Genomic DNA, 26,747 nt, shown 5'->3' on the forward strand with positions numbered 1-26,747 from the left:
GTCGCTGTGCTCCGGCCTCACACTTCATTTTACTGTTTGAACAAATGTCAGATGTTTTAAAATAAAACACTTCCTGCAGCAACATATATGATCGAGTATGTTTCTCCACATCCTACATTTGATCCATGGTTTACATGTTTACCATACCTGCTGATTCTTTATGACAGAAGTTGAGATCAGTCAGGAACAGTCCTGGTTTAAATATTATGAAGTATTTACAGACTGTCTAGGCTAAAACACAAAAGACGCCTAATTAATAATAATTCTCTACATGTTTACAGCCCTGTAGCCAATCACAGGGTTCCAGTCTGACAGAGGCTCCGTGATTGGTTGGCAGTCTCCTCACCGTCAGTCAGCTGTTGCTCCAGTTCTTTGATCTCCTGTGTCTCCATGGCAATGCGTGACAGCATGTCGTTGAGGCGACCCTCCAGCTCGCTCTGCTTCCTGCTCATCCTGTCCAACAGCTGTCGGCAGCTGGACAACAGAGAGGTCACATGGGCCTGAGAAGGAGACGACAGCCATTCAGAAAGTGAAAAAGGGGACCAGTAAATTTTTCTGTAGGTGCAACAGAAGTTTTATTCAGCCTGGTTCATGCAGGTTAAATCCAGTTTAAAGTTGAATTAGCGGTGTTCCTGCAGAGCAGCAGAAAAAAAACTTGCTAGTTTATAAAGTGTGGTGAGAGAAAAGCACAACAAAACACACTGACCCAATGTCTCTGTGATGTGTGATTGACTTGCTGGAGAATGCAGGCATCGATCCCACTACCTCTCGCATCCTAAGCGAACACTCTACCATTTGAGCTAATTCCCCCTTTGAGCTCCGCCCCCTTAGTCTACACACCAAAGTTCTGCTTTGTTGTGACATCACAAAGTTCCAGAAGTCCTGACGGCTGGTTTTAAGGCTCAGTTTCTGAATACAGGCTGTGTGCATTTCTCTGTGGACTGAGGCTTTGATACTTTCACAGTATTAATATAGAACCTAGACCTGCTTTATAATCACACACACATGGACAGCTGCCTTTAGACTGGATGGACCTTTAAATGTGTCTTTCATATTATGTTTCTTGTCTTAATGGCTTGTTTGATTTCTGTAAAACATTTGCCTTGTTGCTACACAAATATATACAAATACATACTGACACTTCTGAGTACTTCATTGTACTTAATTTGGAGACCTTTTAATGTGAACTCACTTCAAACATAAAAACCTTCTTACAATCACAGTCCTTCAGACACTGACAGTGTCTGTTGTACTCACAGCAGTCAGTAGAGTCTAACAGCCTGATTCTCCGTCCTCCACCCCAGAGACCACCAGGGGCTGCTGGGTAACATCCTGCATGCCCTCCCTCCTCTTCCTCCTCCCCCCTCCTCTCTTCTGTCAGTTGACAATGAAAAACAACACCTCCTCCTCTGTCTGTCTGTCTTCTGTCTCTCCCTTCCTCCTCTCTGCTCTAACAGACACTCACTTTTTCATGTCTCTGTCCTCAACATGTCTCCAGTCTGTTTTCCTCTCCTCTGTCTCATCTCTCCAGTACAAACTTCTCTTCCTCTCCTCCTCTCTCTCTATCTTTGAATCAACACAGGAAATCTTTCTCCCAGCCAATCAGAGTGTCCACTGAAGTGTGACAGGCAGCCTCTGTCCAATGGGAGTGAATTAAACTGTGAAAGCCCTGCCCTGCAGAGGGGGTGTCCTGGGGGGAGGGGTCAGAGCTTCTTAAAGAGACAACAACCTGTTGCTGCTGTTGTTTCTGAACATGGACACAGATGCACAGTGGGGTCTGACAGTCTCAGACACTATGTTTAACACATTTCCATCTGCATTTCCACATCTGTAAAGCTGGAAAAGGGTTGGAGGAAAAACTTGCTTGCTGCTGCTTTGTGCACATTTCTGAGCTGCATATTTGTCTTTGTGCTGTAAGAAACATTAAGGGGGGCAGAGGGAAAACTACAACAGGATGCAAGTACACAGGGGATGTACCTAAAATGGTAAAGCATGCCAAAGGTAGGGGGATTATTTCAGAAGACTTTCAACCCTTTACTCTCTGATGTAGAGCAGTGATATTCAGTCCTGCAGTCTGTTTCCAGGGGACAGAACTGAAACCAAAGCATGACGTATTCACACAGACATCTGCCCTGCGTTTGTGGTTGTTTTATGTCCCGGTGAGACAGTGAAATATGATCTGTGACAAGGTGCAACTGAAACAGACTTATCAGATCGGATAAGTGGAGCAATGATTAGGAGGCTGGAACATTAATCATGAAACAAACAGAAAGACTTCCATGACGTTTTACATCATTACATCATTTCACTGGAGCTATTCTAATGAAAAGTCTCCTTTAACTTCTCTACACATGTCAGTGAGGAGCAGTTTTGTGCTCTGGCTACAGATGGTTCACACCATCTAACATATGTGTGTTACATTCTCAAGACAGACGGAGCTTCTCTGCTCTCCCTTCAGACAGTGGATGGTTAAAAGCCTCTTGCAGAATGCAGGCATCGATCCCGCTAGCTCTCACATGCTAAGCGTGCGCTCTACCATTTGAGCTAATTCCCCTGTCATGTAAAAGAGCTGTCCGCTGAATCCAGTACCGTATGCCCACCCAGTTATTCTATTCCTTTGTTTTTCAGATTTTCTTTTTAATATTTCATCATGTGTATTTTCAAAGTGTAATGTTGTAATTCACCACAAATGTCACCAGTGGCCTCTGTCCAGAGACTACAGATGGAAATTAGCTTTAATCTGTGTCAAATAAACACAAATTTACAATACACCCTGGAGGGTCTTCCATTAATTTCACTAAGGAAATCTGCTCTTTCTTGAAAAAGCCCGGCTTGAATTAACGTCAACTTTCACGTCAAGTTGACAATCAACAATTGAATTATAGTTATAGTCTTTGTTAGCCTATATTATAAAATAACCAATAATAAGCAAATTGATTGTGCTGAAGGTTAAGATTGTTATTTATTTTATGATTCATAAATATGATTGACAGCCTACATTATTCAAAAGATGATACATGTTTTAAAACATCTAAATAAATAACCATATAAATCCGTCCTGTTTAATTCATAAGCACAGCGAGCACTTTGAAAGAATACTTTTTTTTTTGACTTAGGAAAGTATTGAGCAATCCTTTTTTATTTAATACCCAAATCTAATCTAAATCTAATGTCTCCTTTGTTTTGGTGGCAACAGCTGCACAGTTGACCCATGTACATCAATCACACCATTAAATACAAGTTATAGCAGGTTAGGGCCTTGGTTTTCACAGTGCATGTAAACATTCTTACTATTACACTCACATGTTGTGGGTCTGAGGTGTCCAGTGTCAGCAGCTGTAACTCCAGTTCTTCTGTCTCTCTCTCCGTCTTCCTGCTGTCCTCTGTCTGTCTGTCCATCTGTCTTCCTGTCTCATCAGCTTCGTCTCTCAGCTGCTCCAGGATGGACAGTTTACTGAAGAGACGACACAGCACCTCCTGCTGAACACACAAAGGCTGCCGTCACTCATGCACTGCAGCTCTGAACTTTTCTAGACATTACTCTGAGGAGTTGTATGTGTCAATGCAAATGTCCGAATCAGTTGGACATTAAACAGACTTTACCCTGCCAGCTCCATAGTGCAAAGTCTGTGAACAGAGCAGGTCAGTGTCTGGAGAAATCACAGTCAGCAAGTGTGTGTGCTGATGAGGTTTGTGACATATACAATCTGTGCTGTATCTCTGGACATTGTCTTGAATTCATATGGGAAAAGGCCGACACAACGATAAAGGGAAATATTACAAAAACATTAATGACTGTGCTTATGGACAGTTTTACAAGTGAGTGGGTATAAGTTTAATATCATTATACATATCAGGTAGTGGGTGTTACAATGACGTGTTCGTATGTGTGTGTTACCTGTCTATGTGGTTTGGTTTCCTTGGCCGCTGTGAGTTCTGCTTTCGGCTGCTGCTCTGTTTGATGGGTCACTTGCAGGAGCTCAACATCAGCTGCACACAAGCACACAACACACACATCACAGTTGGGATGTCACAAGAACCGATACTTTGGTACCAAGTCAACGCCAAAGTTCTGAAAATGTGACGGTGTTTCTTCCTCCACAGTACCGTGGGAACCAAGATGTGGTAGATACAAGATTGGATTCTTTTGGGATTGACGAAGTCCGTATACAAACCCCACAAACGTTACAAACATGACATCATGTACTAAGCAATAACCTACAGCTGTGACGAAGGGAATTAGCTCAAATGGTAGAGCACTCACTTAGCAACAGACTTTAGCTTATACTCTTCAAGATGAGACATCGTACTCTCTGTTTTTAAGGGTCGAAAAAGGTTCATTTTTCTCAATGCTTGGCTGGCATTGCCTTAAGCACAGAGCGTTCCCAAAGGGGAATGAGCTCCAAGTACCAATACTTTGGTACCAAATCAACGACAAAAATCTGAAAATGTGACGGTGCGTTTTCTTTCAAGGGACCGTAAAGTTCAGTTTGTCCACCAGCTGATGACTGCAGGTCATCAGCTGGTGTTAACCTGTCTCATCAGACACGTTAACACTGCTCAGAGGTTTATGACACTCTGGGACAAAGTTATACAACTGTGGAAATGTATCCTTGCAGCAGCTATTTTATACTTTCCTATGATGTTTGCAAGTCAGACAGTACAAATGTGCTGTTCACACAGTAGAATTTAGCTTCTATTGTTGAAAATGAGGCTTTGTGTGCAAAGCAGTGAGTCTTTCCACATCAGCCTGATGGACAAAATAAGTGACAACTATAACTCATCAACTAGTGAGACAATTAAATGCTATCATGTAAGTCCAGTTTGAGTGAAAGATCAACAATCAAAAATTGTTGAAGTTCAGTTTGTCCACCAAAGAGTGCTGCAACTCCCGTTTGCATCACAGAGCAGCTGATGACTGCAGAGCAGAACAAAGTCAGCACTTGTCTATGTCTTCGTGGTAACAACCCTCACAGACAACGGGATAATTAATCTCTGCATGCGTGGTTGGAATACCATCCTCGCCTGAGTCTAGTTTTCTTTACGGGAAACATCTGCCTGAGGAAAGTTAAACCCTCCTGATTAGAGGTGAAGAAAGGGTTAAAAGTTTGCTGGAGAATGCGGGCATCGATCCCGCTACCTCTCACATGCTAAGCGAGCGCTCTACCATTTGAGCTAATTCCCCACCGTGTGCACATCAAAGTAAGGATGTCACGAGAACCGATACTTTGGTACCAAGTCAACGCCAAAATTCTGAAAATGTGATGGTACGTTTTCTTCCATGGGACCGTAGTTGCTGAAGATTCTGTTACGCCCTGGACCGCCTTTGTCCATTAAAAGGGCCAAACAAGAGGACGAGGTGGCCGAGTGGTTAAGGCGATGGACTGCTAATCCATTGTGCTCTGCACGCGTGGGTTCGAATCCCATCCTCGTCGGGATGAAGGTTACTTTAGTTTGCCAGGTTTCCATGTCAACAAGCTAACTGGCTCCATCATACCACACTCTCTATGGGACATCATCAGTTTCTATCCAAATGCTCACTTCCTCATTGATGCGCTGTCTCACATACTTGGAAAAAACCTGGCAAAACCAATAACCTGCAGTTGCTCAGAGGGGAGTTAGCTCAAATGGTAGAGCGCTCGCTTAGCATGTGAGAGGTAGTGGGATCAGTGCCCACATTCTCTAGCAGAGTTTAGCTTCTACTCTTGAGGACAAGGCATCGTGTGCTAACCCTTCAGTCTTTCCACACCATCCCCATGGACGAAATAACTGACCACCTTAACTGTAGGACTAGTGACACAATGAAATGGGATCCCACAAGTCCAGTTTGAAATAAAGATCAACGGGTTTCAAGGCTCATCAGACACGTTAACACTGCTCAGAGGTTTATGACACTCTGGGACAAAGTTATACAACTGTGGAAATGTATCCTTGCAGCAGCTATTTTATACTTTCCTATGATGTTTGCAAGTCAGACAGTACAAATGTGCTGTTCACACAGTAGAATTTAGCTTCTATTGTTGAAAATGAGGCTTTGTGTGCAAAGCAGTGAGTCTTTCCACATCAGCCTGATGGACAAAATAAGTGACAACTATAACTCATCAACTAGTGAGACAATTAAATGCTATCATGTAAGTCCAGTTTGAGTGAAAGATCAACAATCAAAAATTGTTGAAGTTCAGTTTGTCCACCAAAGAGTGCTGCAACTCCCGTTTGCATCACAGAGCAGCTGATGACTGCAGAGCAGAACAAAGTCAGCACTTGTCTATGTCTTCGTGGTAACAACCCTCACAGACAACGGGATAATTAATCTCTGCATGCGTGGTTGGAATACCATCCTCGCCTGAGTCTAGTTTTCTTTACGGGAAACATCTGCCTGAGGAAAGTTAAACCCTCCTGATTAGAGGTGAAGAAAGGGTTAAAAGTTTGCTGGAGAATGCGGGCATCGATCCCGCTACCTCTCACATGCTAAGCGAGCGCTCTACCATTTGAGCTAATTCCCCACCGTGTGCACATCAAAGTAAGGATGTCACGAGAACCGATACTTTGGTACCAAGTCAACGCCAAAATTCTGAAAATGTGATGGTACGTTTTCTTCCATGGGACCGTAGTTGCTGAAGATTCTGTTACGCCCTGGACCGCCTTTGTCCATTAAAAGGGCCAAACAAGAGGACGATGGCCGTACCCTTCAGTGATCGGCCAGCTAACTCAAATCCTAACAATTCCTAATAATTGCTAACCTATTCTTAACAAATCCTAACAATGGAACGCAAATCCTAACAAGTCCTAACAATTCCTAACAATTCCTAACAAGTCCTAACAGAAAGGGGCGTTACTGTTGTTGCCGCTGTCGTAGTCACGTGACGTTATGCCCCCTTTAAAAACACAGCACTCCAGTCCAGTTGGTGGCAGTACTGTGCCGTAACACTGTTTGTCCGCCACAACATCCGTAGCCCGCCATATAAATCAAGAGGAAAGAGAAGTAGACGACAGCGGAAAAGAGGAGGGTATTCGTGTGACTCTGCGGCTTAAAAACTGAAGAAAATTGGTATGTAGAAGCAAATTATAACATGGGCTTTTATTAATTTTCAAATTATATATATATATATATATATATATATATATATATATACTTTTTTTTACTATTCGGGCTTGAAAACTCTCGGTTTACGTGTCTCCATAGTCCCGTTGAAGTATTTTAAAACGCGGCATCTTTCCCGCCTCCCCGCTGATATCAGTGTTTACCCGTTGTTAAAAATTCCAACCATCCTACAGTGCAGTTATGCAACACAGCTACACAGAAATACTTTTTAATATATACTATTATAAAGCTAAAATGTTTTTGTTTGATGTTTACCCTGATATTTGTAGAAATGACGAAGACAGGGAGACCTGACGCATACTGGGCAGGTGTCCTGTCCCAGTATGCCCAGGGGAAGTACCGGTTTACCACAGGTAAGAAGCCGGGGACCAGGAAATGGAAGGCTGTCATGCAACGCATTGATGCCTGTCCTTTGACTCCTATATTCAACCAACAAGTCCGTGAATATGACATCTTTGGGAAAAAAATCCCCTGCAAATGTGGATATCATAAGGTAAGTGATGATAATATTTAATTTGAATATTTGTTAAATGGCGTTTGTCATAAACCATTGTGTAATTGCTTTCCAATAGGCAATTTTAGATATTTAAAAAGGAAAATGCATTGTTTATCCAGTTAGATGGGTTTGGATTTTTTCATAGTTGTTAACAATGAAGTGAAAAACTTAATTTCAGATCTAGGGAGAAAGTAAACTGTCTTTTCACAGTCAGCTGAGGAGACAGGGAGTCAGCAAACAGAGGGACAGAGCAGCTCAGGAGCAGGGAGGCAGCAGGCAGGCCCTGCCACACAGAGCAGCTCAAGCGCAGGGGGGCAACAGGCAGGCCCTGCCACACAGAGCAGCTCAGGAGCAGGGAGGCAGCAGGCAGGCCCTGCCACACAGAGCAGCTCAAGCGCAGGGGGGCAACAGGCAGGCCCTGCCACACAGAGCAGCTCAGGAGCAGGGAGGCAGCAGGCAGGCCCTGCCACACAGAGCAGCTCAGGAGCAGGGAGGCAGCAGGCAGGCCCTGCCACACAGAGCAGCTCAAGCGCAGGGGGGCAACAGGCAGGCCCTGCCACACAGAGCAGCTCAAGCGCAGGGGGGCAACAGGCAGGCCCTGCCACACAGAGCAGCTCAAGCGCAGGGGGGCAACAGGCAGGCCCTGCCACACAGAGCAGCTCAAGCGCAGGGGGGCAACAGGCAGGCCCTGCCACACAGAGCAGCTCAGGAGCAGGGAGGCAGCAGGCAGGCCCTGCCACACAGAGCAGCTCAGGAGCAGGGAGGCAGCAGGCAGGCCCTGCCACACAGAGCAGCTCAGGAGCAGGAAGGCAGCGGACAGACCCTTCCCCACAGAGCAGCTCAGGAGCAGGAAGGCAGCGGACAGACCCTTCCCCACAGAGCAGCTCAGGAGCAGGAAGGCAGCGGACAGACCCTCCCACACAGAGCAGCTCAAGCGCAGGGTGGCAGCCAGCTCAGAGTGTGACAAGCAGCCAGACTTCAGTGCAGATAGAGTGCGGTGTTTGTAAGAAGGACGTTAATATCGAACAGTTCTTCGAGCATTTGTCTGACTATCATGCAGAGGAATGTTGTGGGCAGTGTGGAAAAAAGGTCATTGGTGCAATTGGGCTGCTCAATCATATTGAAGAATGCCATCTTTCAGGCACCAGCAGAATCATTGGGGATTCATCACCACCACCACCACCATCATCATCATCATCATCATCACCACCACCACCACCACCACCACCACCACCACCACCACAGCAGCCTCCTCCACCACAACCACCTGCACCACCAAGACAACCATCTCCTCCTCCTGCCACATCTCCATATGTTGTCCACCCGAGACTGCCAGAGGTGAATTGGGTGAGTTTCCTCCCAAAACAATTTATGCGCGTCATCAAGGCAGCCGACCGGGAGTGGATTGCCCAGTGTCTTTACGACTCCACAGGACAGTTGAGGCAGCAGTTCTCCCAAAACTGGTTCCATCCACCCAATCCACTCAAGCCAACAACTGCACCACCTGACCCTACGACCTACTTTAGGCAGCGGATGTTTTTGTGGGCACCAATGCGGATGTGGGGTATTTCACTGAAGTGCCAAAAGTGCAACACCAAGATGCACCACTCTGGGATCTACACAAAGGTACGGGAAGTCATTGATGTTGACTCCAGGTACTATTTGGTTGGTGGTGACTACCCTCGGTGTAGTAAGTGCATGATCCCTGTCTGTCCTTGGAGTACTGAGGTTTTGAGTCAGTTAGATCCTGCCCATAGAAACAAATTCCCTGCTGTTCTCACCACACAACTGGCTCTGGACAGGAAGTGTGTGACCATGCTCAAACCACGGACTGCAGGGAACAGCTCCAGTTACCTGCAGCAAGCACTGGAGGAAGTTCACAGTGATGAGTGGGCAAGGCGCACAATTGAATACCTGTCTGACTGTGAGCTTCACAAAAGGAGGAGTGCTTTAATCCAATGTGAGGAAGCAGTCTATCGGCAGCCACCACCCTTTTGCCCCCTACCTCTCGCACAGTGGTTTGAGACAGTCCATGCCAACGAGATCCTGGGTCACCTGGATGAGATGAAGGGTGTCATCACTTCAGCATATGGCAGGATCTTAAAGCTTGACTCGACAAAAAAGGTACAGGCAAATATTTGTAAACCTTTAACAAAGCTTTGTTTCCATTGATGGCATTTGATCATACTTTTATGTTTGTCATGTGGTTATAATGGTTGTTGTATTTTGTGTGTTTTCTCTTTCTCCTCCATAGATCACAAAGAAGCTCGCTGGTGGCATTGCAGACACAGCTACGTGGATGACAAACATCAGTAATGAATATGGCCAAGTACTGAACTGTGTGCTAACTACTGGTGAGGGAGCTGGCTTAGATGACTTGTGCCAAGGCATCGTTAAGCGCTACCAGGATGCCGGGGAGCCAGAGCCAGATGTCATTTATGTTGACCGAGATTGCTGCAGCGAGACAGGTGTGTAGTAATGTATTATTTGTTACAGGCACAAGTGTGAAAACATTTACAAACATTCTTAACTCAGTGAACTTTAATGTATACTAGCAGTTACTGTAGTTTTACTTAATGTTTTCTGTGTGTATGAAATCACTTTTGTAAATTTAATTTGATGCATACACAAAAATGTGCATATCTTGTCTTCGACCCACCAGTTTTATGTCATAACTTTCACATCACACCCTTGAGACTTAGAGGTCCTCCCTGTCATGGTGAAAACTGACTTATAATAATATGCAAACTACATTCCAGGCCTTGTTGTTCATTTGTACAGGTGCACCTCCAGTTCTTGTGCAGTTTCGACCATGGAAGACCAAAGTGAGACTGGATATTTTCCACTTCATGAGGCGATTCACCTCTGGTCTCACGACAGAACACCATCCTCTCTACGGCACTTTCTGCTCAAAGTTGTCTAGTTGTATTTTTGAGTGGGACCAGGAAGACATCTGTCACCTCAAGGAAGCCAAGAGGTCAGAGCTGAAGAGAAAACATGCCGGTCATACTCCTACAGAAGCGCAAATTCTGGCCAACATTAGCTCCAGAGAGTTGGCCAAGCATTGCAGAAGGAGAACTCGTGGGGCTGAGGAAACCCGTAGCCTGATCCAAGGATTGCTGAAGTCCATGTGGGAACTGACGGACACCTCAGGTTTACGCCTGATCAACCCTGAGAGCATGACACATGTGTGGGAGGTGCAACAGAAGCACTTGACATGCATCCAAGATCCACCTGGTGTTGAACTGTACACTAAACTTGGCTCAGGGTCACAAAAGGGCGACAAGGTCCTGGATGTCTTCAGATGTGGCAGAGGGTCATCTTCTGTGGAAAGCTTCCATCGCCACCAGTGCACCTTTATCCCAGGTAAGTGGAAATTATAGATCTTTGACATGATTCATATCCTTTATATCTGCCATTAAATTAAAGTCACAAGAACATAATTTTCTACTGAAGTTTTTGAGAAAAGACTGCATACATAGGGAACTGTGTGCCCTCACTTAATAATGTATGACCTAATATTTCAAATTTGGTTTTTTTTCAAGGATGGAGATGTAATGCTATGCACACTCAGATGTACATGCTTGAGGGTGCATCCAGATGGAACATGAACCGCGCCCTTGAAGCTGTGGATGTGAGTGGTGCATCGCATTGTAAAATCTACAATGTCCGCCTCATGTCCAACTTAAACACTCTCAGCAACAGAGTACTTGGTTGTGTGCTCTTGCCAGAATTCATTCCCCCTGGGAGACCTACTGGTAAGATACTTAAGGACACGCATTCTCCTTGTGGCTACTCCTATAGTGTTTTGTTTGGGTTTTTTTTAACTGATTTTATTTTTTTCATAATTATTTATTGCAGGTGAGCGTATTGCTGTGGAGTATCTGCTGGCTCAGTCTGACAGAGGAGACCTCCTGGGTCCACAACAGCACAGTGAACTTGGCATCATTCTGCCAGACCCGCAGGTTGAAGTTCAGGAGGAGGAGTGTCTTGATGTCACAATAAGTGATGCAGCTGACATCCTCAGAGAGAGCCCACCTGAAGCCCCCCAGTGTGAGGCCGAGTTGTACATTTCACCCCCCCACAGCCCGTTTCTCTGTGCTGATTCACCCAACACATCGCTTCATACATCATCTCAGGTAATCTGACCATTGCATGATCATCTATCACTGAAATTCTATAGGACCAATGAATTTTACAGTACAGTATAGTAGCAATTCTATAATACAGGGAATTTTTCTTTCTCATAACTGTTTCTCACTAATTCCCAGGAAGCCAGTGTTGATGCAGCGAGTGTCTCTCACAGTCCGGTTAGTACGGCAAGAAATGTACTTACTGAGGACAGTTCCTCCAGTGGACCCAGCACATCAGCTCAGGTAATGTAACTAATGACTCATCATTCTGTGATGCTGCTCCACTTGTGACCCAGGCTTATGTGCTGCTTTTTACTACAAACATATGACTACTAGTCGGTGGTTGACTGTGTCACATGTCTGTGTACTCTCTATATAAAATGTTGAATGATATTTGTTAAATGCAGTGGCACTGGGCCCAAGAAAAAAATCTTGTAGGGGACAGTAAAGTATATTGTATCATATTTGTCAGTGGTTGTTCTTCATTTTTCAGGACAGCAGATATGATTCAAGAGGTTTTCCTGGGTGGGAGGCGGTTGATAACTTGGCGGAGTACCTTGTCAACCTCAACCGCACCATAACTGCATTGTCAGCCACAGAGGCGGGTGAGATTGTGCGGCTGTATTCCAGTCTGCATACTATGGACAAGTCTCCCTGCAAATATACCCTGAAATCTAAAAAGAGGACCTTGTCAGGGCCGTGGAGAGCGTCCCGGAAACGTAGTGGCTCCGCACCTGGTCAACAAGCAGCTGAAAGGTGAGCTGACCTATAGTGGATGCTTGCATTACATGATTGACATGCATCATAATCATTGTTTAATTATTCTTCTGTAATAGATTCTGACAAATGCCTCTCCAATCAAATTAGCATACCAGTACTGTCCGTTCTGTAAGTTGTATAATGTTGATTACTTTCTTTTTTTTTTTCTTCAGACTATTCATGACCCATGGCCAGGCTGCCCAGAGACCTGATACCAACAGAGTTTCAGAATGTGTTTGCCTCAGGCTTTTGAAGGAGTATCAGCAGGCAAGAAACAGGCCCAAAGACTGCAAGGGTAAAACCTTGCCCATTCCGCAGTCCATTGTCCATACATACCGCCACATTAAGCAACTCCTTGAAGACAGCCGGACAATACAGGACCTCACCAACTTGGTTCTAGTCACTGTCAACAACACCACAGTTTCTTCTTGGTGAGCTACATCTTTGGCTTCCCTCATTCACTTGAGCAGCTACACTTGAGAAATATAAATATATTTAATTATTTTAACATGCTTACATTTAACCAGGAAGGGTTTGATTGAGCTACAACCTTTGCGGTTGTACTTGAACTAGTAAATATTTTGTATTGTATTTTTTCCAGGTTGTATGAAAGACAAAAAAGAACAGACCGTGACTCATTGCTGCAAGGAGTACAACTACCCCAGAGTGTGTCTACAGTAAAGGATTCCCTTCCAAAAGCAAGGGAGCGTGCTTCTGCACCTGTGGAACATGGACACGTAGTCATGGAGTTTCAGGAGCCAGAAAACCGGGAGGGCGAGGCAGTGATACGCCCACGCCACAGAGTTAGAACTGGCTCAGCACAGCACTGTCCTCCTGGGTCGTATGCACGGCATTCTTCTGCCTCATCCTCATACCAGCAGGGTCATCTGCCACCAGCTCCATCACCTGCCTGGTCCGTGGATGAGCAGAGGTACCCTCCACCACCAGCCCCATCACCTGCCTGGTCCGTGGATGAGCAGAGGTACCCTCCACCACCAGCCCCATCTCCTGCCTGGTCCGTGGATGAGCAGAGGTACCCTCCACCACCAGCCCCATCTTCTGCCTGGTCCGTGGATGAGCAGAGGTACCCTCCACCACCAGCCCCATCTCCTGCCTGGTCCGTGGATGAGCAGAGGTACCCTCCACCACCAGCCCCATCTCCTGCCTGGTCCGTGGATGAGCAGAGGTACCCTCCACCACCAGCCCCATCTCCTGCCTGGTCCGTGGATGAGCAGAGGTACCCTCCACCACCAGCCCCATCTCCTGCCTGGTCCGTGGATGAGCAGAGGTACCCTCCACCACCAGCCCCATCTCCTGCCTGGTCCTCTCATGAGCAGAGGTACCCTCCACCACCAGCCCCATCTCCTGCCTGGTCCTCTCATGAGCAGAGGTACCCTCCACCACCAGCCCCATCTCCTGCCTGGTCCTCTCATGAGCAGAGGTACCCTGCACCACCAGCCCCATCACCTGCCTGGTCCTTTCATGAGCAGAGTTGCCCTCCACCACCAGCCCCATTTCCTGCCTGTTCCTCACAGCTGCCACCACCTCCCTCTCAGCAGTACTACCCTTCAGCCTCGTATAATCAATACATTATACCACCATCTCCAGCATCAACACCACCAACAACGTCATCATCAGGTCAGTCACCGGTTCACTTGAATCGTTTCCGAAAATGGAGACTGCAAAAGGCAGCACTGGAAGACCAGGAGCGTGTGGCAAGAGGGGAGCCACCAAAAAAGCGACACTGCAAAGACACCTACCATTACCTGTGTAGAACCTGTGGTCAGTCAAAAAGTAAAAGCACTGGCCATACCCAGATGAAAGGAAAGTGGTACTGTCCAGCATCTGGACAGACCATCACAGAATGGAAGGAGACTCTTGAGAAGCAGTGAAGTTTTTTTTGTTTGTTTGTTTTGTTGTGGTGTTGTTTTTTTGTTTATTTGGTTATTTATTTACAGTATTTTTTATTTATTTACAGGAGTTATTTATTTTATTTAGTGTTTGGTTATTTATTTACAGTATTTTATTTACAGGAGTTATTTCTTTTATTTAGTTTTTGTTTGGTTATTTACAGTATTTATTTACAGGAGTTATTTATTTTATTTTATTTTTTAGTTTATTTGGCTATTTATTTACAGTATTTTATTTACAGGAGTTATTTATTTAAATTTTCTTTGGTTATTTACAGTATTTTATTTATTTACAGGAGTTATTTATTATTTCATTTTTTTGTTTATTTATTTACAGGAGTTATTTATTTTATTTAGTTTTTGTTTGGTTATTTACAGGAGTTATTTATTTTATTTATTTATTTTTTAGTTTATTTGGCTATTTACAGTATTTTTATTTATTTACAAGAGTTATTTATTTTATTTAGTTTTTGTTTGGTTATTTACAGGAGTTATTTATTTTATTTATTTATTTTTTAGTTTATTTGGCTGTTTACAGTATTTTATTTATTTACAAGAGTTATTTATTTTGTTTGGTTTTTTTTTTTTTTTAGTTTATTTGGCTATTTACAGTATTTTATTTACAGGAGTTATATTATTTCTTTACAGAATTTATTTAGTTTGTTTGGTTATTATCAGATTCAGTTTCAGGAGAGAATGTGGAGTGTGCTGATTTTAAAATTGTTTGTATTAAAGTTGATAATATAATTGTTAGTAATATATTTGTTGTTCATATAAACAATAACAACCTGGGAAGTGTTAGTTTACCTGCCATTTTTGTTATTTCTATGAAAACAAGTTAACAACATAAATAAGTGAAGGTATTTAGCTAGTTTATTTTTTATTTATTTTTTTTAAGTTTATTTGGTTATTTATTTACAGTAGTTTATTTTATTTCGTTTTTTCTAGTTTATTTGGATACTTATTTACAGTAGTTTAGTTATTGATTTACAGAATTTATTTAGTTTATTAGGTTATTATCAGATTCAGTTTGAAGTGAGAATGTGGAGCTTGCTTATTTTAAAATTGTTTGTATTATAGTTGATAATATTGTTAGTAATAAAATTGTTGTTCATATAAACAATAACAACCTGAGAAGCGTTAGTTTACCTGCCATTTTTGTTATATCTATGAAAACAAGTTAACTACATAAACAAGTGAAGGTATTTAGCTAGTTTATTTATTTCATTTAGTTTTTAAGTTTATTTGGTTATTTACAGTAGTTTATTTTATTTAGTTTTTTTAGTTTATTTGGTTACTTATTTACAGTAGTTTATTTATTTACAGAAGTTATTTATTTCAATTATTTGTTTTTAGTTTATTTGGTTATTTACAGTATTTTATTTATTTACAGAAGTTATTTATTTCATTTAGGTTTTTTTTTTTAGTTTATTTGGCTATTTATTTACAGTAGTTGAGTTATTTCTTTACAGAATTTATTTAGTTCGTTTGGTTATTATCAGATTCAGTTTCAAGAGAGAATGTGGAGTGTGCTGATTTTAAAATTGTTTGTATCATAGTTGAATATGAAAATAATTGTTGATTATATAAACAATAACAACAACCTGAGATGCATTAGTTTACCTGCAATTTTTGGTATTTTTATGAAAACAAGTTAACTAAATAAATAAGTGAAAAGACTGTTGTGTGGATGGCATCCATCTCTTTTTCCTTCCCCTCCTTTTCCCCCTTTTTTCCTTTCCCCCCCCCCCCCCCTAGCAGTCCCTTTTGCCCCATTTTTGGCCGAGTGGTTAAGGCGATGGACTGCTAATCCATTGTGCTCTGCACGCGTGGGTTCGAATCCCATCCTCGTCGGGATGAAGGTTACTTTAGTTTGCCAGGTTTCCATGTCAACAAGCTAACTGGCTCCATCATACCACACTCTCTATGGGACATCATCAGTTTCTATCCAAATGCTCACTTCCTCATTGATGCGCTGTCTCACATACTTGGAAAAAACCTGGCAAAACCAATAACCTGCAGTTGCTCAGAGGGGAGTTAGCTCAAATGGTAGAGCGCTCGCTTAGCATGTGAGAGGTAGTGGGATCAGTGCCCACATTCTCTAGCAGAGTTTAGCTTCTACTCTTGAGGACAAGGCATCGTGTGCTAACCCTTCAGTCTTTCCACACCATCCCCATGGACGAAATAACTGACCACCTTAACTGTAGGACTAGTGACACAATGAAATGGGATCCCACAAGTCCAGTTTGAAATAAAGATCAACGGGTTTCAAGGCTCATCAGACACGTTAACACTGCTCAGAGGTTTATGACACTCTGGGACAAAGTTATACAACTGTGGAAATGTATCCTTGCAGCAGCTATTTTATACTTTCCTATGATGTTTGCAAGTCAGACAGTACAAATGTGCTGTTCACACAGTAGAATTTAGCTTCTATTGTTGAAAATGAGGCTTTGTGTGCAAAGCAGTGAGTCTTTCCACATCAGCCTGATGGACAAAATAAGTGACAACTATAACTCATCAACTAGTGAGACAATTAAATGCTATCATGTAAGTCCAGTTTGAGTGAAAGATCAACAATCAAAAATTGTTGAAGTTCAGTTTGTCCACCAAAGAGTGCTGCAACTCCCGTTTGCATCACAGAGCAGCTGATGACTGCAGAGCAGAACAAAGTCAGCACTTGTCTATGTCTTCGTGGTAACAACCCTCACAGACAACGGGATAATTAATCTCTGCATGCGTGGTTGGAATACCATCCTCGCCTGAGTCTAGTTTTCTTTACGGGAAACATCTGCCTGAGGAAAGTTAAACCCTCCTGATTAGAGGTGAAGAAAGGGTTAAAAGTTTGCTGGAGAATGCGGGCATCGATCCCGCTACCTCTCACATGCTAAGCCAGCGCTCTACCATTTGAGCTAATTCCCCACCGTGTGCACATCAAAGTAAGGATGTCACGAGAACCGATACTTTGGTACCAAGTCAACGCCAAAATTCTGAAAATGTGATGGTACGTTTTCTTCCATGGGACCGTAGTTGCTGAAGATTCTGTTACGCCCTGGACCGCCTTTGTCCATTAAAAGGGCCAAACAAGAGGACGAGGTGGCCGAGTGGTTAAGGCGATGGACTGCTAATCCATTGTGCTCTGCACGCGTGGGTTCGAATCCCATCCTCGTCGGGATGAAGGTTACTTTAGTTTGCCAGGTTTCCATGTCAACAAGCTAACTGGCTCCATCATACCACACTCTCTATGGGACATCATCAGTTTCTATCCAAATGCTCACTTCCTCATTGATGCGCTGTCTCACATACTTGGAAAAAACCTAGCAAAACCAATAACCTGTAGTTGCTCAGAGGGGAGTTAGCTCAAATGGTAGAGCGCTCGCTTAGCATGTGAGAGGTAGTGGGATCAGTGCCCACATTCTCTAGCAGAGTTTAGCTTCTACTCTTGAGGACAAGGCATCGTGTGCTAACCCTTCAGTCTTTCCACACCATCCCCATGGACGAAATAACTGACCACCTTAACTGTAGGACTAGTGACACAATGAAATGGGATCCCACAAGTCCAGTTTGAAATAAAGATCAACGGGTTTCAAGGCTCATCAGACACGTTAACACTGCTCAGAGGTTTATGACACTCTGGGACAAAGTTATACAACTGTGGAAATGTATCCTTGCAGCAGCTATTTTATACTTTCCTATGATGTTTGCAAGTCAGACAGTACAAATGTGCTGTTCACACAGTAGAATTTAGCTTCTATTGTTGAAAATGAGGCTTTGTGTGCAAAGCAGTGAGTCTTTCCACATCAGCCTGATGGACAAAATAAGTGACAACTATAACTCATCAACTAGTGAGACAATTAAATGCTATCATGTAAGTCCAGTTTGAGTGAAAGATCAACAATCAAAAATTGTTGAAGTTCAGTTTGTCCACCAAAGAGTGCTGCAACTCCCGTTTGCATCACAGAGCAGCTGATGACTGCAGAGCAGAACAAAGTCAGCACTTGTCTATGTCTTCGTGGTAACAACCCTCACAGACAACGGGATAATTAATCTCTGCATGCGTGGTTGGAATACCATCCTCGCCTGAGTCTAGTTTTCTTTACGGGAAACATCTGCCTGAGGAAAGTTAAACCCTCCTGATTAGAGGTGAAGAAAGGGTTAAAAGTTTGCTGGAGAATGCGGGCATCGATCCCGCTACCTCTCACATGCTAAGCGAGCGCTCTACCATTTGAGCTAATTCCCCACCGTGTGCACATCAAAGTAAGGATGTCACGAGAACCGATACTTTGGTACCAAGTCAACGCCAAAATTCTGAAAATGTGATGGTACGTTTTCTTCCATGGGACCGTAGTTGCTGAAGATTCTGTTACGCCCTGGACCGCCTTTGTCCATTAAAAGGGCCAAACAAGAGGACGAGGTGGCCGAGTGGTTAAGGCGATGGACTGCTAATCCATTGTGCTCTGCACGCGTGGGTTCGAATCCCATCCTCGTCGGGATGAAGGTTACTTTAGTTTGCCAGGTTTCCATGTCAACAAGCTAACTGGCTCCATCATACCACACTCTCTATGGGACATCATCAGTTTCTATCCAAATGCTCACTTCCTCATTGATGCGCTGTCTCACATACTTGGAAAAAACCTGGCAAAACCAATAACCTCAGAGGGGAGTTAGCTCAAATGGTAGAGCGCTCGCTTAGCATGTGAGAGGTAGTGGGATCAGTGCCCACATTCTCTAGCAGAGTTTAGCTTCTACTCTTGAGGACAAGGCATCGTGTGCTAACCCTTCAGTCTTTCCACACCATCCCCATGGACGAAATAACTGACCACCTTAACTGTAGGACTAGTGACACAATGAAATGGGATCCCACAAGTCCAGTTTGAAATAAAGATCAACGGGTTTCAAGGCTCATCAGACACGTTAACACTGCTCAGAGGTTTATGACACTCTGGGACAAAGTTATACAACTGTGGAAATGTATCCTTGCAGCAGCTATTTTATACTTTCCTATGATGTTTGCAAGTCAGACAGTACAAATGTGCTGTTCACACAGTAGAATTTAGCTTCTATTGTTGAAAATGAGGCTTTGTGTGCAAAGCAGTGAGTCTTTCCACATCAGCCTGATGGACAAAATAAGTGACAACTATAACTCATCAACTAGTGAGACAATTAAATGCTATCATGTAAGTCCAGTTTGAGTGAAAGATCAACAATCAAAAATTGTTGAAGTTCAGTTTGTCCACCAAAGAGTGCTGCAACTCCCGTTTGCATCACAGAGCAGCTGATGACTGCAGAGCAGAACAAAGTCAGCACTTGTCTATGTCTTCGTGGTAACAACCCTCACAGACAACGGGATAATTAATCTCTGCATGCGTGGTTGGAATACCATCCTCGCCTGAGTCTAGTTTTCTTTACGGGAAACATCTGCCTGAGGAAAGTTAAACCCTCCTGATTAGAGGTGAAGAAAGGGTTAAAAGTTTGCTGGAGAATGCGGGCATCGATCCCGCTACCTCTCACATGCTAAGCGAGCGCTCTACCATTTGAGCTAATTCCCCACCGTGTGCACATCAAAGTAAGGATGTCACGAGAACCGATACTTTGGTACCAAGTCAACGCCAAAATTCTGAAAATGTGATGGTACGTTTTCTTCCATGGGACCGTAGTTGCTGAAGATTCTGTTACGCCCTGGACCGCCTTTGTCCATTAAAAGGGCCAAACAAGAGGACGAGGTGGCCGAGTGGTTAAGGCGATGGACTGCTAATCCATTGTGCTCTGCACGCGTGGGTTCGAATCCCATCCTCGTCGGGATGAAGGTTACTTTAGTTTGCCAGGTTTCCATGTCAACAAGCTAACTGGCTCCATCATACCACACTCTCTATGGGACATCATCAGTTTCTATCCAAATGCTCACTTCCTCATTGATGCGCTGTCTCACATACTTGGAAAAAACCTGGCAAAACCAATAACCTGCAGTTGCTCAGAGGGGAGTTAGCTTAAATGGTAGAGCGCTCGCTTAGCATGTGAGAGGTAGTGGGATCAGTGCCCACATTCTCTAGCAGAGTTTAGCTTCTACTCTTGAGGACAAGGCATCGTGTGCTAACCCTTCAGTCTTTCCACACCATCCCCATGGACGAAATAACTGACCACCTTAACTGTAGGACTAGTGACACAATGAAATGGGATCCCACAAGTCCAGTTTGAAATAAAGATCAACGGGTTTCAAGGCTCATCAGACACGTTAACACTGCTCAGAGGTTTATGACACTCTGGGACAAAGTTATACAACTGTGGAAATGTATCCTTGCAGCAGCTATTTTATACTTTCCTATGATGTTTGCAAGTCAGACAGTACAAATGTGCTGTTCACACAGTAGAATTTAGCTTCTATTGTTGAAAATGAGGCTTTGTGTGCAAAGCAGTGAGTCTTTCCACATCAGCCTGATGGACAAAATAAGTGACAACTATAACTCATCAACTAGTGAGACAATTAAATGCTATCATGTAAGTCCAGTTTGAGTGAAAGATCAACAATCAAAAATTGTTGAAGTTCAGTTTGTCCACCAAAGAGTGCTGCAACTCCCGTTTGCATCACAGAGCAGCTGATGACTGCAGAGCAGAACAAAGTCAGCACTTGTCTATGTCTTCGTGGTAACAACCCTCACAGACAACGGGATAATTAATCTCTGCATGCGTGGTTGGAATACCATCCTCGCCTGAGTCTAGTTTTCTTTACGGGAAACATCTGCCTGAGGAAAGTTAAACCCTCCTGATTAGAGGTGAAGAAAGGGTTAAAAGTTTGCTGGAGAACGCGGGCATCGATCCCGCTACCTCTCACATGCTAAGCGAGCGCTCTACCATTTGAGCTAATTCCCCACCGTGTGCACATCAAAGTAAGGATGTCACGAGAACCGATACTTTGGTACCAAGTCAACGCCAAAATTCTGAAAATGTGATGGTACGTTTTCTTCCATGGGACCGTAGTTGCTGAAGATTCTGTTACGCCCTGGACCGCCTTTGTCCATTAAAAGGGCCAAACAAGAGGACGAGGTGGCCGAGTGGTTAAGGCGATGGACTGCTAATCCATTGTGCTCTGCACGCGTGGGTTCGAATCCCATCCTCGTCGGGATGAAGGTTACTTTAGTTTGCCAGGTTTCCATGTCAACAAGCTAACTGGCTCCCATATGATAATACTGTTTAAGGATCATAGAGCAGCCCCCAAACACTAAATAATTGTAATTTCAAATATTCATACTTTGCCAATATCCTTCCAAGCACTAGGTTTTACTCACAAAAGTGATTTGAAACATTAGTTACTGTAGTTTTACTTATGTTATGTTGTTTTCTGTGTATATGAAATCGCTTTCGTAAATTTTCGTAAATGTGCATATCTTGTCTTTGACCCACCTGTTTTATTTCATGATTGTCACATCATACACTTGAGACTTAGAGGTCCTCCCTGTCATGGTGAAAACTGAATTATAATCATATGCAGACTACATTCCAGGCCTTGTTGTTCATTTGTACAAATTCACCTCCAGTTCTTGTGTGGTTTCGAGCATGGAAGACCAAAGTGAGACTGGATATTTTCCACTTCATGAGGCAATTCACCTCTGGTCTCACGACAGAACACCATCCTCTCTACGGCACTTTCTGCTCAAAGTTGTCCAGCTGTATTATTGAGTGGGACCAGGATGACATCTGTCATCTCCAGGAAGCCAAGAGATCAGAGCTGAAGAAAAAGCATGTTGATTGTGCTCCTACAGAAGCGCAAATTCTGGCCAACATCAGCTCTAGAGAGTTGGCCAAGCATTGCAGAAGGAGAACTCGTGGGGCTGAGGAAACCCGTAGCCTGAATCCAAGGATTGCTGAAGTCAATGTGGGAACTGACGAACACCTCAGCTTTACGCCTGATCAACCCTGAGAGCATGACACATGCGTGGGAGGTGCAACAGAAGCTCTTGACATGCATCCAAGATCCACCTGGTGTTGAACTGTACACTAAACTTGGCTCAGGTTCACAAAAGGGTTAGGGTTAGAACAAGAACATAATTTTCTACTGAAGTTTCTGAGAAAAGACTGCATACATAGGGAACTGTGTGCCCTCACTTAATAACATATAACCGAATATTTCAAATTTGTTTTTTCAAGGATGAAAAAACAGATGTAATGCTATGCACGCTCAGATGTACATGCTTGAGGTTGCATCCAGATAGAACATGAACCGAGCCCTTGAAGCTGTGGATGAGAGTGGTGCATCGCATTGTAAAATCTACAGTGTCCGCCTCACATCCAACTTAAACGCTCTCAGCAACAGAGTACCAGAATTCATTCCCCCTGGGAGACCCACTGGTAAGATACTTAAGGAGACACCATTCTCCTTGTGGATACACCTATATTCTTAACACATTCAACAAATAAACTTTTGTCTTGTCAAGTGTTTTTTTTTACTGATTTTATTTTTTTCATAATAATTATTTATGGCAGGTGAGCATATTGCTGTGGAGTATCTGCTGGCTCAGTCTGACAGAGGAGACCTCCTGGGTCCACAACAGCACAGAGAACTTGGCATCATTCTGCCAGACCTGCAGGTTGAAGTTCAGGAGGAGGAGTGTCTTGATGTCACAATAAGTGATGCAGCTGACATCCTCAGAGAGAGCCCACCTGAAGCCCCCCTGTGTGAAGATGAGTTGGACAGTTCACCCCCCCACAGTCCTGTGCTGATTCACCCAACACATCACTTCATACATCATCTCAGGTAATCTGACCATTGCATGATCATCTATCACTGAAATTCTGTAGGACCAATGAATTTTGTACAGAGGCAATTCTTTAATCCAGGGAATTTTTTTTCTCATAACTGTTTCTCAAATTCCCAGGAAGCCAGTGTTGATGCAGCCAGTGTCTCTCACAGTCCTGTTAGTATGGCGAGAAATGTACTTACTGAGGACAGTTCCTCCAGTGGACCCAGCACATCAGCTCAGGTAATGTAACTAATTCTGTGATGCTACTCCACTTGTGACCCAAGCTTATGTGCTGCTTTTTACCACAAACATATGACTACTAGTCGGTGGTTGACTGTGTCACATGTCTGTGTACTCTCTATGTAAAATGTAGAATGATATTTGTTAAATGCAGTGCCACTGGGCCCAAGAAAATTTTCTTGTAGGGGACAGTAAAGTATATTGTATCATATTTGTCAGTGGTTGTTCTTCATTTTTCAGGACAGCAGATATGATGTAAGAGGTTTTCCTGGGTGGGAGGCGATTGATAACTTGGCGGAATACCTTGTCAACCTCAACCACACCATAACTGCATTGTCAGCCACAGAGGCGGGTGAGATTGTGCAGCTGTATTCCAATCTGCATACTATGGACAAGTCTCCCTGCAAATATACCCTGAAATCTAAGAAGAAGACCTTGCCAGGGTCGTGGAGAGCTTCCCAGAAACGTAGTGGCTCCACACCTGGTCAACAAGCAGCTGAAAGGTGAGCTGACGTATAGTGGATGCTTGCATTACATGATTCACATGCATCATAATCATTGTTTAATTATTCTTCTGTAATAGATTCTGACAGGTGGACTGCTATAGTCAAATTGTGAAATGGTTTACAGTATATGATCTATACAAACGCCTCTCCAATCAAATTAGCAGACTAGTACTGTCTGTTCTGTAAGTTGTATAATGTTGATTACATTGTTTGTTTTCTTTCTTCAGACTATTCATCTCCCATGGCCAGGCTGCCCAGAGACCTGATACCAACAGAGTTTCAGAATGTGTTTGCCTCAGGCTTTTGAAGGAGTATCAGCAGGCGAGAAACAGGCCCAAAGACTGCAAGGGTAAAACCTTGCCCATTCCGCAGTCCATTGTGCATACTTACTGCCACATTAAGCAACTCCTTGAAGACAGCCGGACAATACAGGACCACACCAACTTGGTGCTAGTTACTATCAACAACACCACAGTTTCTTCTTGGTGAGCTACGTCTTTGGCTTCCCTCATTCACTTGAGCAGCTACACTTGAGAAATATAAATATATTTAATTATTTTAACATGTTTACATTTAACCAGGAAGGGTTTAATTGAGCTACAACCTTTGTGGTTGTACTTGTACTAGTAAATATTTTGTATTGTATTTTTTCCAGGTTGTATGAAAGACAAAAAAGAACAGACCGTGACTCATTGCTGCAAGGAGTACAACTACCCCAGAGTGTGTCTACAGTAAAGGATTCCCTTTCAAAAGCAAGGGAGCGTGCTTCAGCACCTGTGTAACATGGACATGTAGTCATGGAGTTTCAGGAGCCAGAAAACCGGGAGGGCGAGGCAGTGATACGCCCACGCCACAGAGTTAGAACTGGCTCAGCACAGCACTGTCCTCCTGGGTTGTATGCACGGCATTCTTCTGCCTCATCCTCATACCAGCAGGGTCATCTGCCACCAGCCCCATCACCTGCCTGGTCCATGGATGAGCAGAGTTACCCTCCACCACCAGCCCCATCTCCTGCCTGGTCCTCTCATGAGCAGAGTTACCCTCCACCACCAGCCCCATCACCTGCCTGGTCCTCTCATGAGCAGAGTTACCTTCCACCACCAACCCCATTTCTTGCCTGGTCCTCACAGCTGCCACCACCTCCCTCTCAGCAATACTACCCTTCAGCCTCATATAATCAATACATTATACCACCATCTGCAGCATCAACACCACCAACAACGTCATCATCATCAGGTCAGTCACCAGTTCACTTGAATCGTTACCGAAAATGGAGACTGCAAAAGGCAGCACTGGAAGTCCAGGAGCATGTGGCAAGAGGGGAGCCACCAAAAAAAGCGACACTGCAAAGACACCTACCATTACCTGTGTAGAACCTGTGGTCAGTCAAAAAGCAAAAGCACTGGCCATACTCAGATGAAAGGAAAGGGTACTGTCCAGCATCTGGACAGACCATCACAGATTGGAAGGAGACTCTTGAGAAGCAGTGAAGTTGTTGTTTTTTTGTTTGTTTGTTTTGTGTTGTTGTTATTTTTAGTTTATTTGGTTATTTATTTAGAGTATTTTATTTATTTATAGGAATTATTTATTTTATTTATTTATTTTTTAGTTTATTTGGTTATTTACAGTATTTCATTTATTTACAGGAGTTATTTATTTTATTTAGTTTTTTTTAGTTTATTTGGCTATTTATATACAGTAGTTTAGTTATTTATTTACTGAATTTATTTAGTTTATTGGGTTATCAGATTCAGTTTGCGGTGAGAATCTGGAGCTTGCTGATTTTAAAATTGTTTGTATTATAGTTGATAATATAATTGTTGTAGTAATAAAATTGTTGTTCATATAAACAATAACAACAACCTGAGAAGAGTTAATTTACCTGCCATTTTTGGTATTTCTATGAAAACAAGTTAACTAAATAAATAAGTGAAAAGACTGTTGTGTGAATGGCATCCATCTCTTTTCCTTTCCCCCACCCTAACAGTCCCTTTTGCCCCATTTTTGGCCGAGTGGTTAAGGCGATGGACTGCTAATCCATTGTGCTCTGCATGCGTGGGTTCGAATCCCATCCCCGTCGGGATGAAGGTTACTTTAGTTTGCCAGGTTGCCATGTCAACAAGCTAACTGGCTCCATCATACCACACTCTCTATGGGACATCATCAGTTTCTATCCAAATGCTCACTTATACCTGCAGTTGCTCAGAGGGGAATTAGCTCAAATGGTAGAGCGCTCGCTTAGCATGTGAGAGGTAGTGGGATCAGTGCCCACATTCTCCAGCAGAGTTTAGCTTCTACTCTTGAAGACAAGGCATCGTGTGCTAACCGTTCAGTCTTTCCACACCATCCCCATGGACGAAATAACTGACCACCTTAACTGTAGGACTAGTGACACAATGAAATGGGATCCCACAAGTCCAGTTTGATATAAACGCACCAGTAGAATTTAGCTTCTATTGTTGAAGATGAGGCTTTGTGTGCAAAGCAGTGAGTCTTTCCACATCAGACTGATGGACAAAATAAGTGACAACTATAACTCATCAACTAGTGAGACAATTAAATGCTATCATGTAAGTCCAGTTTGAGTGAAAGATCAACAATCAAAAATTGTTGAAGTTCAGTTTGTCCACCAGAGAGTGCTGCAACTCCCGTTTGCATCACAGAGCAGCTGATGACTGCAGAGCAGAACAAAGTCAGCACTTGTCTTTGTCTTCGTGGTAACAACCCTCACAGACAACGGGATAATTAATCTCTGCATGCGTGGTTGGAATACCATCCTCGCCTGAGTCTAGTTTTCTTTACGGGAAACATCTAAAATGGCGCCGTCCTAGCGGCAGCCTGTTGTAGTAGCTCCGGATATTTCTGT

General features: G+C 43.5%; 1 protein-coding gene and 7 non-coding genes across 19 annotated transcripts in view; 7 read left to right on the forward strand and 1 right to left on the reverse strand.

The window, feature by feature from the left end:
• cntrl (centriolin) overlaps window positions 1–26,747 on the reverse strand; it is a 57,054-nt gene that overhangs the window by 20,012 nt on the left and 10,295 nt on the right. For 11 of the 12 annotated variants that reach the window (XR_011691737.1, XR_011691736.1, XR_011691738.1 and 8 more), the window contains 3 exons: window positions 3,899–3,990; window positions 3,304–3,480; window positions 347–500 (listed from right to left, as the gene is read on the reverse strand). Coding sequence is in view for 9 of the 12 variants with exons in the window: in XM_071484118.1 (XP_071340219.1) it covers window positions 347–500; window positions 3,304–3,480; window positions 3,899–3,990 (423 nt within the window). In the remaining 3 variants the exon portion in view is untranslated. The remainder of the gene's footprint in view (window positions 1–346; window positions 501–3,303; window positions 3,481–3,898; window positions 3,991–26,747) is intronic. The other variant, XM_071484122.1, reaches the window with a different exon arrangement.
• Window positions 5,354–5,435, forward strand: trnas-gcu (transfer RNA serine (anticodon GCU)). The gene has a single exon. It is a non-coding gene; the product is annotated as a tRNA-Ser (tRNA).
• Window positions 16,172–16,257, forward strand: trnas-gcu (transfer RNA serine (anticodon GCU)). Its single transcript has one exon. It is a non-coding gene; the product is annotated as a tRNA-Ser (tRNA).
• trnas-gcu (transfer RNA serine (anticodon GCU)) lies at window positions 17,491–17,572 on the forward strand. The gene has a single exon. It is a non-coding gene; the product is annotated as a tRNA-Ser (tRNA).
• On the forward strand, window positions 18,809–18,890 carry trnas-gcu (transfer RNA serine (anticodon GCU)). The gene has a single exon. It is a non-coding gene; the product is annotated as a tRNA-Ser (tRNA).
• Window positions 20,118–20,199, forward strand: trnas-gcu (transfer RNA serine (anticodon GCU)). Its single transcript has one exon. It is a non-coding gene; the product is annotated as a tRNA-Ser (tRNA).
• On the forward strand, window positions 21,436–21,517 carry trnas-gcu (transfer RNA serine (anticodon GCU)). The gene has a single exon. It is a non-coding gene; the product is annotated as a tRNA-Ser (tRNA).
• Window positions 25,879–25,964, forward strand: trnas-gcu (transfer RNA serine (anticodon GCU)). The gene has a single exon. It is a non-coding gene; the product is annotated as a tRNA-Ser (tRNA).

The sequence above is a fragment of the Trachinotus anak genome, unplaced genomic scaffold (assembly GCF_046630095.1).
Source record: "Trachinotus anak isolate AG129_WGS33_773 ecotype Australia unplaced genomic scaffold, CSIRO_AGI_Tana_v1 ptg000008l, whole genome shotgun sequence".
NCBI lineage: Eukaryota > Metazoa > Chordata > Actinopteri > Carangiformes > Carangidae > Trachinotus > Trachinotus anak.